Here is a 15,640-nt window from a genome sequence, read left to right as displayed (position 1 = left end):
GTAATAAGTAAATATATTGGGGTTTTGGTTAACAGCTAGTACAGAATGTAGGGAGGCAGTACAACGACAGTAAATTAGCACCACATAACAATATACACTTAACGACAAGGTCTTTAAAACAAGCTCCATGTGATGAAAACCTATCATACAACTAACATTTTTAATATAAATATATCTTAATAATGAGTATTTATGTATTGGATATATATATTCACGTGTCATTGTTACAAGGATATACAACTATACATCATAAATATAACTGTGAATATACAATGTACTTTAACTCTAGTTAAGCAAAGTTAAATAATTCTAGAAGATTAACTTAAACTCATTCACCCCTGAAATACCATAATGAACTATTCCAACCTTTGAATTGGAAGAGGTCAGATGTGGTTTCAGGGGTGAATGAGTTAATTGCTTTAGGTAAATATGTCTTTTAAAAGTATGAAAGAACTAGCACACATACTAGCAAAACACCTTGATGAAAGATTGAAGATTAAGCTGCCTGTTTCAATATTAAGATCAAATCATCACTATGATATTATTTTTCGTTAAAATGTACCTGGTATTTAAATGTAATTTTGAACATTTAACTCCTCTGACTACTGGTTTAATAAACAAGAGGCCCATGGGCCTTAACGGTCACCTGATATATTTATACAGAGAGTTGATTTTGTTTTTAACACAAACAGAAATATTATTCTGTGACAAAAAACAACAAAACCACCTTATTCAATATCTAGCATACAGATTTAAGTTTTTACTAAAAAGTATTTGAAACTAGCACCTCTGATTCTAAACAAGGAAAATGAAGAAATTTTAGCACACTGACTCCTTTGGGCCCCACCCTAGTCCTACAGCCCTTGGGGATAGGGCTGGCTCAAAATTTTCAAAGTATCAAACTGTCAACTCAGGGTTATAATTCCAAGCAAGTTATTATCATGTAATATTCAAAGTATCATTTGCCATTATCAACCATAATAAATTTTGCCCCCCCCCCCCCCTCCTTCCCCAGGGGGTAATTGTGAGACCCTAGGGTCATAAACCTTAAGACCCTTCCTTCTATGAAGAGTATTTGATTCTACCATATGTGGGTCTTGAGAAGAAGATTTTTGAAATTTCAGTCAATTCAACCCTTTTTAGCCCCTGCCATCAGCCCCGGGGAGTCAGTCAGGTCTCATATGTGCATACCATCAAACTACTACCCAATACTGATAATGCTAACCTAAACTTAATTACCTCCAATGGAAATTAAACAAATGTTGGTCCAAAATGTAATTTCCCTATATAAACTATAGTAAAGTTTACCCCCTCCCCAGGGGGAAACGTGAGACCCCAGTGTCATGAAATTCACAATTTCGGTAAAACTCCTTAAGACCCTTTCATCTATGAAGAGTGTTTGATTCTAGCATATCTGGGTCTTGAGAAGAAGATTTTTGAAATTTCAGTCAATTCAACCCTTTTTAGCCCCTCCCATCAGCCCCGGGGGGTCAGTCAGGGCTCATATGTGCATACCATCAAACTACTACCCAATACTGATAATGCTAACCTAAACTTAATTACCTCCAATGGCAATTAAACAAATGTTGGTCCAAAATGTAATTTCCCTATATAAACTATAGTAAAGTTTACCCCCTCCCCAGGGGGAAACGTGAGACCCCAGTGTCAAGAAATTCACAATTTTGGTAAAGCACCTTAAGACCCTTCCATCTATGAAGAGTATTTGATTCTACCATATCTGGGTCTTGAGAAGAAGATTTTTGAAATCCCCTTGGGGCCGGGGACCAAACCGGCAACAATTTTGTTGACCTTTGGCCATGGAAGGTTTCTGCAAAATTTCATTGAAATTGGTTCAGGGGTTTTGGAGAAGAAGTCGAAATTGTAAATTGTTTACGGACGGACGACGGACGACGACGACAAAAGGCGATCGCAATAGGTCACTTGAAACTTTGTCTCAGGTGACCTAAAAACTGTACTCAATTTCTGGTGAACTTAAGATATACATCAGTAAAGTTAGGAGTGAAGGTTAACTCCCGAGAAAGAAGGGATATAAAAAATATAATAGGTACAAGAAAGAAAGGAGGAAAGGAAAAGTAGGAAAATGATAAAGATTTAATGAAGAAGTATGTGAGAATGATGAGTTAGCTGAAGGCGAAATGGAAGGAACAGTCAGGAACAAGTAGAAGAAAATGATGAGGTAAAGGAAAATGACAAGAGGAGATTAAAAACAGGAAAGGTCTACTGACGATTTACAAATTGTTTTGATGTACTACAAAGTAGTATCAGAACTGGTGTGTTCCTGTGTTGTTATTGTAGTGATGGGCAACGGGTTTAAATTCATAATTTGTTTATAATCGGAAGTAATAAACCGATCGATGATCGATTGTAAAATCGGTTCATAATTTTATGGAACTGAATACCCAAATTGGAAAGGACAAACTGGTCATAATTGATCATTTGCCGATCACTAGTTGTTACATAAGCAACACTCTAAAAATCTCCAAACTATATACAGGTATACACACAACATGCATTTATACCTTAAAGATCAAATTCAAATCCCTCAGCAAATTAACAACCTCAAAATTATGTTCACATTAATATTTTATGTTTACGGTAAGAAAATACTTTATTATTGCTTCAGTACATTAGAATAACTCACCCCTCCAGAAAATCTTGCACTATATTATCATGCATGCTATGAATAAGTAAAGTTTGGCTGGTTAATAAGAACACAGTTGAATGTTAATACACATACATTTTGTATTTTGTGCAATAAACCTCATCATTTTTCAGTAATTACGGAATCACTTGAAAACTTCGTAATTTTATACACCCCGTTAAATCACTTAATAGCCTGTTCATTTAATATTTCTATTGACCAGCTACAGATAATTTTCTTAAAATTGTTGATTTTTAAGAATTTCAAAACATATCCAAAATTGAAAGTGACTCGGGAAATATTACATACATGTAATTAGATTATTTATTCTATTTTTTTCCTTAATAATATTATTTAGCTCCAATGCAACCTATATATAGCAATAGTAATAAGAAATGATGAGGTTTACTTCTGTAAATTCATATTTAAAAGACAGTTGCAAACTGGAAATTTGCAACCAGAAGATGACAATTGACTAAAGAGGAAACTACAGGCTCACAATTGACACTTGTCAATTGACATGAAGGAAGAAAGAAGCAGCATCTATATAACTGTAGCAGATGCCTCTACAGTTTAACGTTCCAGACACCTGCTGTAATTTGTAGGGCTCCGTTGTTGTGTGTCAGCTAGCCAGCAAGTTTTATACAAAGGTTTTGAAATTCAAGCACATCTCAAAATAAAAATAAAATCTGAGTATTAAACATTAGTTCAATAGAGTCAAAACAGACTAAAGGAAAAAAGTAGAATATTTTCACCCTTTTCCGTTTTGTTTTTAACTTTGTGCATTTTGGCCTTGTTCCACAGCCTCTGCGTTTTGCTAATTCCAGCTGACCCAAAACAAGGAAAGACCATCAAAACCTGGTTACAAGTCCATCCTTCCACTCTTTACAACGAGTGGAATTATTTCTACACTGTAGATTTGTGTAAGCATAATAAGCTGATAGCCAAAAGTTCTGAAAGTTTCCCAATTAGTTTGGAGTCAATAGACCAAAATAATATATATTTCCATATAAAGCTTGTTTGTTGACAAAGTTTTTATCCAATTACATTAGAATAAAAAATTCTCCATTATCTATATAGAGTCTCAGGAACTATATAGTATACATGTGTGAGTGAATTTTCAAATACAAAAGAGTGTTGATCTAATGGGTGTCACTATGCTTGTGAATGCCAGTGTTTTACATTAAAATCTAGGTATAGAACACTATATAATATGACAATTATCAGATGACCTACCTTTTGTGCAGTAATGTTGGCTCTCATATCTCCAATGAGACGGTCACGGTCCATTAATTCTATCCGTAGCCGCTGCAACCATACAACATATGAAATACAGGTTATAAACCAAATCCCGATTCTTAATTATAATTTATATTGCAACAATGTTTATATTTCTTAACATATGACAGATAAAATTGAAGATAACAAAATAACACATTTTGACAAAAGGGTACAATATTTTGACAAAGATGACATAACAGCCATGGGATACAGTACAGATAGCAACATTTTTACTGTTATGTCTTGAGCTTTATTCCTGTAATAAAAATATCTATCACCTGTCAGTGACATTAAGCACCCTGCCAAAAGACTTCTGCACAACTAAGTCTCCTAAGAATAGTATTCAAACTTGATTAAATGAACTATTGACATATTTGACACATACACAAGAACACATGCATCAATAACACTCAGGTAACTATAAGTTATTGGATTGGTTTCAGTTTTGCAAGGGAGATAACTGTAATAGAAATCACAGGTACAATGTGTAAGTAAGATAGCACATAACCTTAACTTTAACAAAAATTGTATAATGTGTTTGGTAGCATATAACCTTAACCCCTACAAGTACACAAATCACAGGCATAATGTGTCATAAACATATAAACTTAACTCTCACACAAATCACGGTTGTAAAGGAAGATAGCATAACCCTTTTACACTAACCATATGTATAGTGTAGGTGGTAGCATTAAAGATAGAACCTTGTGTGTGAACCTGATGGGTGGCTCTGTAAAATATGTGAAGGCGATTTCTGTAATAATAATAAATAAACTATAAAGTGTTATGCTGTTTGAAGCCGTCACCAAAAATAAAATTCTTCCTGGTAACAGACTTTAAAATTATGTTTACAACTTAGCCATGATAACTCAAAATTGTGTATAAAAGTATCAAATGCAAAATAATTGTGAAACAAACAATTTTTCTTTGTGAAAAACATGAATAGTTTACAAAGAATGCAAAATGTTAAGAACTTATACATGGAGGATGCAGTTAGAGAGAGTACTTTATCAAGTCTCTTTTCAATGGCATCATCAGAAGACATACATTCATGCTGCATCATTCTTTCACATAACAAAATATCTAAGGGTGATTCCTACATGTATTTTGTACATATCCCTTTGTTTACATACACATGCATGAACATAAAACACAACAGATTCTGGTGACTATTGGAACAGACATACAGATGCTTATTACCAACCCTGTTGTATCTCAATAGGGATCTCACTGGCTGTCAATCAAATAGAAGGTACCAAGTTCATCAAGTCAGTAAAAACTTTTGTGAAGGGATGTAAAGTTTTAGGCAGTTATCTGGATTGTTTCACTTTACAAGTTTGCATTGTCACTCTCAGGATAGTATTTATTATACCTAAGGATACATACATTCATGAACAGGTTTTTTGTTGTTGTGTTTTTCAAATCAGAGATTGAGTACAATAAATTGTTTACATTTATCACATAATGTACTGTGTTATCCAGTGAATATACCAATGTCATATTTTTTGGCGTATTAACCAATGCAATATTATGACCTATCAGCCCTGTGATTGGTTGTAAGTTTCAATTGTGACTTCACACCTAGGACAGGTATATGACGTCACTGACGTACGCAAAGGAGTCAAAATGGCGGCTTTTTACATTTCAAGGTTGCATGAAAATTGTCGTTTTACACTAATAAATGCCACAAATCTTGGTCATGTGATTAAAAGGATCTTACACTCGTTTACATTTCGCATGAAATTTATGAAACTCGTCACAATTTTTTCATTTTAGCTTGCCAGTCTCGCTAAATTGAAAAATTCTTAAGACTCCTTTCATAAATTTATCGCATATGAAATGATAACTCATGTAAGATCCTATATATATATTATATACAGCACAGTATATACATGTACCTTATCATTGCAACTGACCAAAGTTTTGAATTACATCAATATAAGCTTTTTTACTGAACCAAATCATAATGTTTATACACTGTACTTCGTTTCAATATTTTCAAAAGTCTTGAAATGTGTTCTTATCAACTTCTCTGATGATTTTCATGAGATTAATAATCCAAATATAAAGGAAATGAATACCTAACAGAATGTTTTTCAATGAAAACCTATGAACTGATAAACCTACCTCATTTTGCCTCTCCGAGTCAGAAAGTTTCATCACCAAACCATCTCTCTGCTCCCCCATTCTGAGAGCGGCAGCCTCTGCATGATGCTGTTCCCTTAGCAGCCGTCTTAATGTGCGGTTTGTGGCCTCGAAATCAGCAAGTTTCTCCAGGAGAATGTCTTTCTGTTTGCCATACCGTACACTGTCACCATGAGTAAGTTTGTTTTCCTGAAAAAAAGTATGAGAAAGTTTGGTATCCTGAAAATGTACTATTTTTGTTAACACTTGTATCAACCAAAACACAGGGTAAATATATCAGAACTTTACCATATGAAAATCCTACTGAAGTGATGAAAAACTTTCTAAAATTAAGATTTTACCTTACTTTGATCTAGAGAGTGTTCATTTAACTGGGGCCAAATCAGAAATATTCCTTACACTTATTGAACAGATCATTCTACTTCATATCAGAGCAGTGATTTTTTTTTATATTTTTAATGCAGTATTGGTGTTAAACGATAAATGCACAACCCATGTACATATAGGTTTGTGGTATAATAATCTCGCTGCATGTCACTGTATGCTATTGTATGAGGCAACTGATGTGGGTCCCCATGCAGAATCAGGGGCTTTCTTCTGTGTCTTCTACTTATGGGACATTGAAGAAACCAAAATAGATCTGCTGCCACATTGCAATACTTCGGATCTAGATATATAGATGATATTGAATGGTGTCTTCAGTCATAACAAATATATTTGTTATTACTGAAGACACCATTAATTTTCTATTTATTACATTTTTAAAGCATAAAACATGAAAAATGTAATGCATTAAAAAAGGGCGGGAATCAGAAGCATAATAATTAGCGCCATATTCTAATGACGTCACGCTTAACAACAAGGCTGTGCGCCATTTTGAATGGGATACTCAATGCAATTTGTACGTTATCTGCTATTATCTGGTGTGATTGCTTATGAAAATGTTATTAATTGTATATTCATGTAAATATTTAAGTGTGTGTACCAAACATCTACCATAACAACCACTTATTCTACCGTCGCTTCATTTGAATCTGAACAAAAAAATGTTGCCTTTGAATGCAGCGAAAAGAAGATACCGTTATGATTGGTCAATACCAAAAAGTGATATTTTCACAGTGAGAAAATATCTCTTTTGATATTTGTCACAGTGTGAAAGATATCAGTTTTATCAAGTTGATGGAATCCGATATTTCACTGGCAAAAATGTAATATATACATGATCTTTTCACACCTCCCTACTTTCTCATTCCTCTCGTTCCTCTTTAAACCCCAAAAATGAATGCACCCCTCTTATCCTTCCTTAACACATAGAATTGTTTGTACCTCTCGTAGCCTGCGTACTACATCCCGTAATTCTCCAATGTGTTTCACTGCTGTTTGGCCATCCATTTCCACTTCAATGAGTTTCTTCATCAACTTCTCTCTTTCCCCTGATGCAATACTAACTTCAAGTCTGTTGAAAAAAGCAAAACTACTGTCAATTTTAAGAATTATTCTATTTGTCAGACAAAATCACTAAACATCAACTTATTCTAAATTAGATTCTACATCTTATTACGGTATACAATTAGCAAATACCACTTTTCTATGAAAATCAACAGTTATGTATTTGAAGTAATATTTTTACTATCAAAATAAAAGAAATCTTATAAAATAAATACTTATACTAATATTAACCCGCGGTGCTATATCTTCAGGAATCGAAATCACACATACTGATGTCATCAAAAGCATTTTATAAAATAGAATGATATTTGTGTGGGGGCTAACAATTATTATGAAACATATTGCATCAAGCTCTGAAGGCAAAGCCATACTCATGCCCACCTTGAGTAGGCAGCTTCATCATTAAGGTTCTCCATGCTCCGTCGAAGGATTTGGTTCTCGTGTTCAGTGATGTCCAGCTCATCTTTATACTCATCTAGCTCTCGTTCCTGTTCATGCATCACATGCCGTGAAGCGTGTAGTAAGTCATCCTTATGTACCATCTCCTTCAGTGTTTTTTGCAGCTCAGCCTGTGGTCAGAAACGAAACAAGCAATGACACAAAAACCAATTCAAGCAGTCTTGTTTCTTGCGTACATGGATTCAAAAACTTTCTGTAAGAAAAGCAAATGTCCTGTTCTTTAACTGAACTATATCTTGCGGACAGGGTGGAGGGTGGGGGTTTGGGGTGTTACAATTTTTTTGATTAATTCACTGTTCATAACCTCAAGTCAAATGCAATTACAGTTATCCCTTCCTGTAAAGATGTGTATATAAATGTATATTATTTGCATCACTGTTTGCTAAGAGTGTCATGGTTAAGCGCGGGTCAAAATCCCACGGTTCAGTGCGGTTTGCAATTTTCATATTTCGGTGTGATCTTGAATAAGTAGCAAAGGCGTGTATTGTTTGTGTTTTAACTCAAACGATACACTGTAACGCCTTTGCCTATGTAGTCGTGCCAACCATAATGATAGGTACCACTGATCTGTTTAGGATAGTTTAGACATAGCGACTTCAACGAAATAAAAATTACAAGTTTGGTATCATTTTGATTTCTTCATCAAAGATTACAAAGTTGCCTGAATCGAACCGAAATAATCGAAAACAGACATAAAAACCAGAGGGCCTGTATCGCTCACCTGGATACCTACCTAAGCAATCATGACAAACTATTCTCAAAATGAGATCAAGGGAATAGGCCAGACCCCAAGGCCAATCCTTGTAGCATAGCTATATTACATTTTTCATGCCCAGCAATTTTATGTATGGTTATGGGGTGGGGATCTCAACTGTTTCCAAGCTTTGACTCAGAAACTAGGTCCCTAGAGTTGTGGCCAGACCCCAGGATCGATTCTAATATTGTGACTGCATTTGTCTCTTTTTGCCAAGCATTTGTATATATAGTTTTGGGGTGGGGATCTCAACCGTTTCAAAGTTATGACCCAGGGGCCAAGTCTGCAAGGGTGGGGCAGACCCTGGGATCAATTCTAATGTCATGACTGCATTCGTCTCTTTATGCCCAACAATTGTATATATAGTTTTGGGGTGGGGATATTAACCATTTCAAAGTTATGACCCAGGGGTTAAGTCTCCAAGGGTGGGGCAGTCCCCAAGGCCAACCTGGAAGCATATGTGCAATCATCTCTTTATACTCAGCAATTGTATATATACGGTTATAGGGTGGGGCTCTCAACTGTTTCCAAGCTGTGACTAAGAAACTAGGTCCCTAGGGGTTCGGTCAGACCCCAGGGTCTATTCTGATATCATGATTGCATTCGTCTCTTTATGCCCAGCATTTGTATATATAGTTTTGGGGTGGGGATCTCAACCGTTTTAAAGTTATGGCCCAGGGACTATGTCTCCAAGGGTGGGGCCAGACCCTAGGGACATCCTGGAAGCAAATGTGCATTCTTCTCTTTATACTCAGCAATTGTATATATGGTTATATGGTGGGGATCTCAACCATTTCCAAGTAATACATTTTATTGGCCCCACCCCTTAGCCCGGGGGGTCAGCCCCACCATTTGTACAATTTTGAATCCCCACCACCTAGGGATACTTACAGTCAAATTTAGTTTAATTCCAACCAGTGGTTAAGAAGAAGAAGTCGTTTAAAGAAATTGTTGACGGACGGACGACGGACGCCACGGTATGGCATAAGCTCACCTTGGTCCTTCGGACCAGGTGAGCTAATAATAACGAACCGAACTGAATAAATGTGGACCGTGACACCCTAGCTTACTGTTTACAAAATTAGATTTCACACTTACCTCATTCTTCAGCGTCCCGACCTCCGACATGAGACCCTCTATCTTCTTCTCGTAGTTCCTCATTTGTCCATGGACTTGTTCTTCCTCATCTGTGTCTAAGTCGCTCATGTGAAGAGTTTCACGAGGGTTGCTCATCTCTAGGCGATGGGTGGGGCCCTGAAACACAGATAAGGTTAGCATTCAAGCTGGGACCAGGTGAAGTACAGTAGGTTATATCAATATTGTTGTTCTAATATCACACACTGTGTGTCGGTCTTTTTCCCCCCGCAATTCCTAGTTTTCATGGATTTGCTAAACTAGTCCATTTTGCAGGATCCTATTTTTTTAACAAATGCTATGTGTAGTTATCATGGCAGAAAGTGCCACACTTAAGATGGGTACTTGCTGGTAATGTCACAGGTCATATTTTTCACTGAAAAAATAATGACACAAACCACTAGAAAAAACAACTTTAGCAGTACTCAACCTAGGCATGTTAAACAGCACATATCAAAGGAAAACATCATCAGTTTGGCCACTGTGGATGATTTTGTGACCCCATTGCAATATGTCCCGTGTGATGTCACAATTGGTAATTATATAGAGGATCTGTCATAAGTTTCTCTTCATATTAGATTTATGATACAAGTTTTGGATTTTTCATGTTTGCGAGCCTCTGGTGAGCAAATATGAAAAATCCAAAATGAGTATCATAAATTTAATATGAAGGGAAACAAATTCATGACAGATTCTTCTTATTATATAATACAAAGTAAACTGTATAATTGTGATATGAAACAAATATTTTGCACTTGGTCGCCTCTGAAATGATGAAAATTGGTCGCCTCTGAAATGATGAAAATTAGTCCACTTCACAATGACGTGACGAGACACTGATTGTTCCTATTCGATTGTGATGTCATTTCTGCAGTGATATTACACACGTTCCATAGAGAATAATACATACTTACTAATAAAAGCTACTATCTTAAGCTATTTCTTTTGAAATATTGAAAAACGAAAAATTTCCAAAAGAGGTGTGATACGGGTTTTGCGGGCTGATACTGCTTTTGGGGTGTGATACGGCGAGGGCTGATATGGGTAAGAGCAATTTTGTCGTATCGCATATACAAAAAACCTGTAAGTATGTAATAAATAAACATAATTTATGTGATGTCATTATGACACTGTATAACACAGTATTCATATGATAAATATAATTATTACCTAGTACACTATAAACATTTATGTGACTTTGTTATTCCATCAAAAGCCTGTTTATATGATAATTAATATATACTTTGATTTTTTTGTTTAAATAATTGCTATTGGATAATAATGCCAATGATCCTTGAGACAATACGATGTACTAACATGTACATGCACACATGACAACACAGGCAAGCATGTCACTGTATTTCTTAACACATGTACGTAAAACGTGTTAATATTTCACAACACTGTGAGCAAGCTGTAAAATTGAAGTTACATAATATCCAGATTTTGATATTGAAATAAAACATGTGTCAATGTCCATTCAGAAACTTCTTGCTTGAACATCAACTGCTAAAAGAGTATGAGGAAAGTATCAGAACTGTATCTTCCTTTCAGTGAATTTGGTGTTGCTGTGATTACTTTTGATCCATGCAGTGAGTTTCATGAAGTGTGTCATAAATGAAAAAAAGGCAAAAAAATAAATAAAAATGATCACCTACCAGTAAACTGAATATTAAAAACTGTTTTACATAATGCTTCAAGTGGACTGGTTGTCTGTCAATCTAAGATCTATTTGTGATGCTAATGTGAACACATGAAACAGATGCAGAGTTTAGCATGCCATTTATTCACCCGATATGATCTGGAGCGATGGGTTTTTGTTTTACGTGGGTTTCTCGGTCTTGGCGTGTATGTGCGAGTTTTGCACAGACGAGGAACACAGTAACCCTGATAGAGACGCAATCAACATAAGCTGGTTATTAGGACTGTAAAACTTTACTGAAGCAGTGATTTGTCATGATACATTCCAGGTATCACAAAACAACTGTGATGGTGTATTGTGACATTCACTTGTCATTAAATTAGTTCTTGATTATATATGCACCCATACGATTTTTGAAATGTTATTCCTTGATGAAGGACATCTTCTGGTGATATACACTGTATGCTAATCGTTTCATAACATACCAGCATCATATCATAACTTTAAGTCTTGCTTGAAGTATCATTACAATCAAGCTTGCTTCTGGAACCTCGAAGTGTAAATGAAAGAACAGCAAGACTATAAATGTCCTGATAATCAAATTCTCTTTAAACCTTTGAACAAAATTAAGACACATTGTATGTAGTATTAATGAATAATTTCAAAAATCATATTTTAATTATCATGTCTTATTTGAATTATCTGTTAAAAGCTGCAAGTGCAAGATCAATGAGCAATGACCTTGACCTACCTGCCAAGTGACCTTTGACCCCTTAGTGGCCTTGCCTGGAGGCGGAACCCATGCTCCTCCAGGACTTTTGCTTCTTGCAGAGGCAGTGCTTCTTTTGGACAAGGCTGGCCTTACTGGTCCTCCCACTGACGGAACCTGGACAGATGAAATAGTTACAGATAACAAGTTAAGTGATTCAACGATTAAAAAACTAGCAAAAGTTACTTTCTGACTAAAATGTTACATTGTATTCCTATGTCTAATAACAAGTTTAGTTTAATTTATACTGCAGTTTTAGCTGAATAAAAAATTATGTGATACTGTTGTAAAATTTAAGTCAGTTGAACAGCTGGGGCAATGGAAAAAGAAACAAACAAGAGTTCCCTTTACTTTTCTGTATTCTGAAGCATGAATATATAACATGCTTCAGTTATGAATTAAAAATGGTGAAACAACAATACAAACAGTAAGAAATGTTTGCTTGGATGCAATATCATTTCTACTGTAGTAGTCAAGTCTCGGACGCTCTGAGGGTAAGATATATTGAAATAATTAAACCCCTCCTTCCAGAAAAATTGACAGTGTATCAAAATAGTGTCAATGGTTCTGGGGACATTTCAGGACTTGAGGGTCTGTACACTATTGAATGCATACTTGCACACTAAAAATGATTTTTTTTTACACTAGAAAAAGCATTAAGGAACAGTGGAGCACAGCCGAATCCACGCATATATAACCTGGTGTTTGATCTGTTTCATAGGACTTTTTTATACCTTTATTTAGACAAAGCTGTAGCTAGCTGTTATCACATTATATCTGTTATTATCTTATGAAATAAAAACATTAAGTGAACCTTCATTGATGAAACACAACTTACTTACAGCACTTGCTGCAGCTTGTTTCATTAATTTATATGGTTCAAGTGTATAATTTTTAATTACATATATGACGGTGAAATGTCACTATGGACTAACCCACCTTTCTTGTCTTTGACTTCCCTTTTTGTTTTACATGGACATGAATTGGGATATCATCATCCACATGGACATGGACAGGAGAGGTTGGCCGCAGGCCCTTGTCAGCAGACACGCCTAAACAAATGAGGTTGTAATTAACCAGTTTTAAACTGTAGGGTGTACAAGTTATAAAAATAACAAAGAATGTTAAGCGATCTTTTTGAAAAAAGTTTAAAATTTTCCTATTTAAGTTATAAAATTTGTGAATTTTTAACTAAATACAAAATTAATGTTTCCATACTTGCTAACTCTCCCAATTCTGGTGGGAGACTCCCGATTTTTTAACCTTAGAAAATTTAGCAGTTTCCACCAGTGAATTTTATAAACTATTCCTTTTTTCAATGATCTGATGATTTCATCTGAAATATCAGCTCAAAAGATGCCACTTAAAAGTGTATTTGTTTTACCTGGATGTACGTATACCTACACACACTTTATTTATGCTTTTAATTCTGAGCATACGTAATCTCGCCCATGGAAATTTCAAAAAGATGTTAAGTATGTGTTTCTATGAATGTCTGCAGCCTTGCAATATTAAAAGGAGCCCATCAAATTAATTTGGGACTCATTGTAGCCTAGATTCGACAATGTATTCCACATGTACATTGGAGCCGGAAAGTATCGTGATATGCTATGTCAAAAAAATATACAATGTAGTGTCCTCTGTAATTATTACTGTTGTATTTTGTAAAATGTCAAGACATTGTCATTTTGATATCCTGTGACCAAGTAAGGCCTGCATTAAACAGTTCAATTTTACCAATTAATAACTACTATGCCCCTTTCTGGAAACACATATTCAAATATATATGCGAGTACACTACTGCAGCAAAACTGATACGATGACAGTCAGTGTGAGCAAAACAAGGATTAATTATCCGGCTGAAAATCAATTTGCATTTGCTTTCTTTCTTTGTCTAACCAAATTTAAATGACTAAGTATGATTTTATTGACTGAACACACTTTATCGAACATTTTTTCCCCGATTAGGTGAAGGCTTAGTAGGACACAAACTAGACACAATGCTACAATAATATTTTGATGGAATCGGCGGTAAACTCATACTTGTTTGAGCAGGTCAGAAAACAATAAAATATCACCAAATAGTGAAATGCATTTTCTTTTCAAAATGACGAGTCTTGTGTATTGATTTGTGTCGATGTCTTAATTAACGCCTAACCCATAAAAGCAATGCAATTACCAGGATTGACCTCATCAAGTGAAAATCCTTCATTAATTTTGTATAAAAACATCTGTCGAAACTTGTCTGGCCGACAGACGAGTGATCGGTCTATACCATTATTTCGTTGTTATTCATCGGCAGAATGTTACTAAATATGCATTTTGCTGCTTATAAAGAAATATAACTCACCTCTCTTCCCCATTTGGTTATGCTTCTGAGGTAATTTACTTGAAATTCATCTAATTTTTCCTGGATGAAACCCCCCTCTACCGTTCGGTTGACAATCCCTGCACTTCTCTGTTGTTGTTTGCCAATGCTGAAAGCGTCAATTTGATTGGCTAATTCGTTTTTGGTTTGCGTTACGCCTCCAACAGAAAAGATTTCTGACAGAAGAGAGACAACTATAAAGTATCGCTCGAACATATATATATATATATATATAATTTATATATATTATAATGTCAAGTCGATCCGTAAGTAGATATATATACATGGTTACCAAAATTGACGATGAACTAATTTAACGTACATTTGAATTAAAAGATCTAATGGAATGTTCGATCAAAATCCTTTTCTTCTGCATAAAAAAATTACGGGATGGATTGAAATTTTAATGTTCAAAAAACCCGTTTTCCTTGATTTACATTTAAAAAATAAATAATTAACGACTAACCGTTAATTTATTTATTGTCAACAGTTTTTGATATTTTCCAATGAAATCAAATAATCTTTATTTAATGTCATTTACATAGTCAACAACAAATCAAGAGATAAACAAATATTTTTTAGTCAAAATTGTTAACATTTTTCTTTTTCTATCGTTTTCAGTGTTCTTGTGTTCTTTTTTCGTGCATTTTTCGTCACTTAATTAATTTGATACGCCTGTGGTGAATCTGCCCGGTGGCTTCACAGTCTAAAGGGAAGAACGTTAAAGGATAATTCTGGAAAAAAAGACGTACAGTGTCTGTGGTATTTTCAGGTAAACATATGTGCCGCGTTGTTTTAATTTTACTTTTCTGGAAAGATCAAGTTTTTCTCGAACTGGCAAAAAATGCTTGTTTTCTAGAAGATTCTAGGGGAGATCGGGGCAAGTTCGCTTTTGTCCCCGGAGTAAGTCCGACCACCCATGTGATACTTTTGGTCTTGAACAAATATTTCAGACCTTGATGATCTGAACGGTTCAA

General features: G+C 35.1%; 1 protein-coding gene across 5 annotated transcripts in view; it reads right to left on the bottom strand.

Moving 5' to 3' along the window:
• The window catches only part of LOC110456125 (outer dense fiber protein 2-like), a 42,421-nt gene extending 27,651 nt beyond the window's left edge, over positions 1-14,770 (bottom strand). For all 5 annotated transcript variants that reach the window (XM_021506682.1, XM_021506683.1, XM_021506685.1 and 2 more), the window contains exons 1-8: positions 14,646-14,770; positions 13,235-13,347; positions 12,278-12,412; positions 9,849-10,004; positions 7,919-8,106; positions 7,415-7,544; positions 6,071-6,277; positions 3,899-3,970 (exon numbers count right to left, since the gene is read on the bottom strand). In XM_021506682.1, the coding sequence (XP_021362357.1) occupies positions 3,899-3,970; positions 6,071-6,277; positions 7,415-7,544; positions 7,919-8,106; positions 9,849-10,004; positions 12,278-12,412; positions 13,235-13,347; positions 14,646-14,658 (1,014 nt within the window). In that variant the 5' untranslated portion in view covers positions 14,659-14,770. The remainder of the gene's footprint in view (positions 1-3,898; positions 3,971-6,070; positions 6,278-7,414; positions 7,545-7,918; positions 8,107-9,848; positions 10,005-12,277; positions 12,413-13,234; positions 13,348-14,645) is intronic.
• Between the last annotated feature and the right edge of the window lie 870 nt (positions 14,771-15,640).

This window comes from Mizuhopecten yessoensis, unplaced genomic scaffold (genome assembly GCF_002113885.1).
Source record: "Mizuhopecten yessoensis strain PY_sf001 unplaced genomic scaffold, ASM211388v2 scaffold8537, whole genome shotgun sequence".
NCBI lineage: Eukaryota > Metazoa > Mollusca > Bivalvia > Pectinida > Pectinidae > Mizuhopecten > Mizuhopecten yessoensis.
This window is presented reverse-complemented; position numbering and strand designations above follow the sequence as displayed.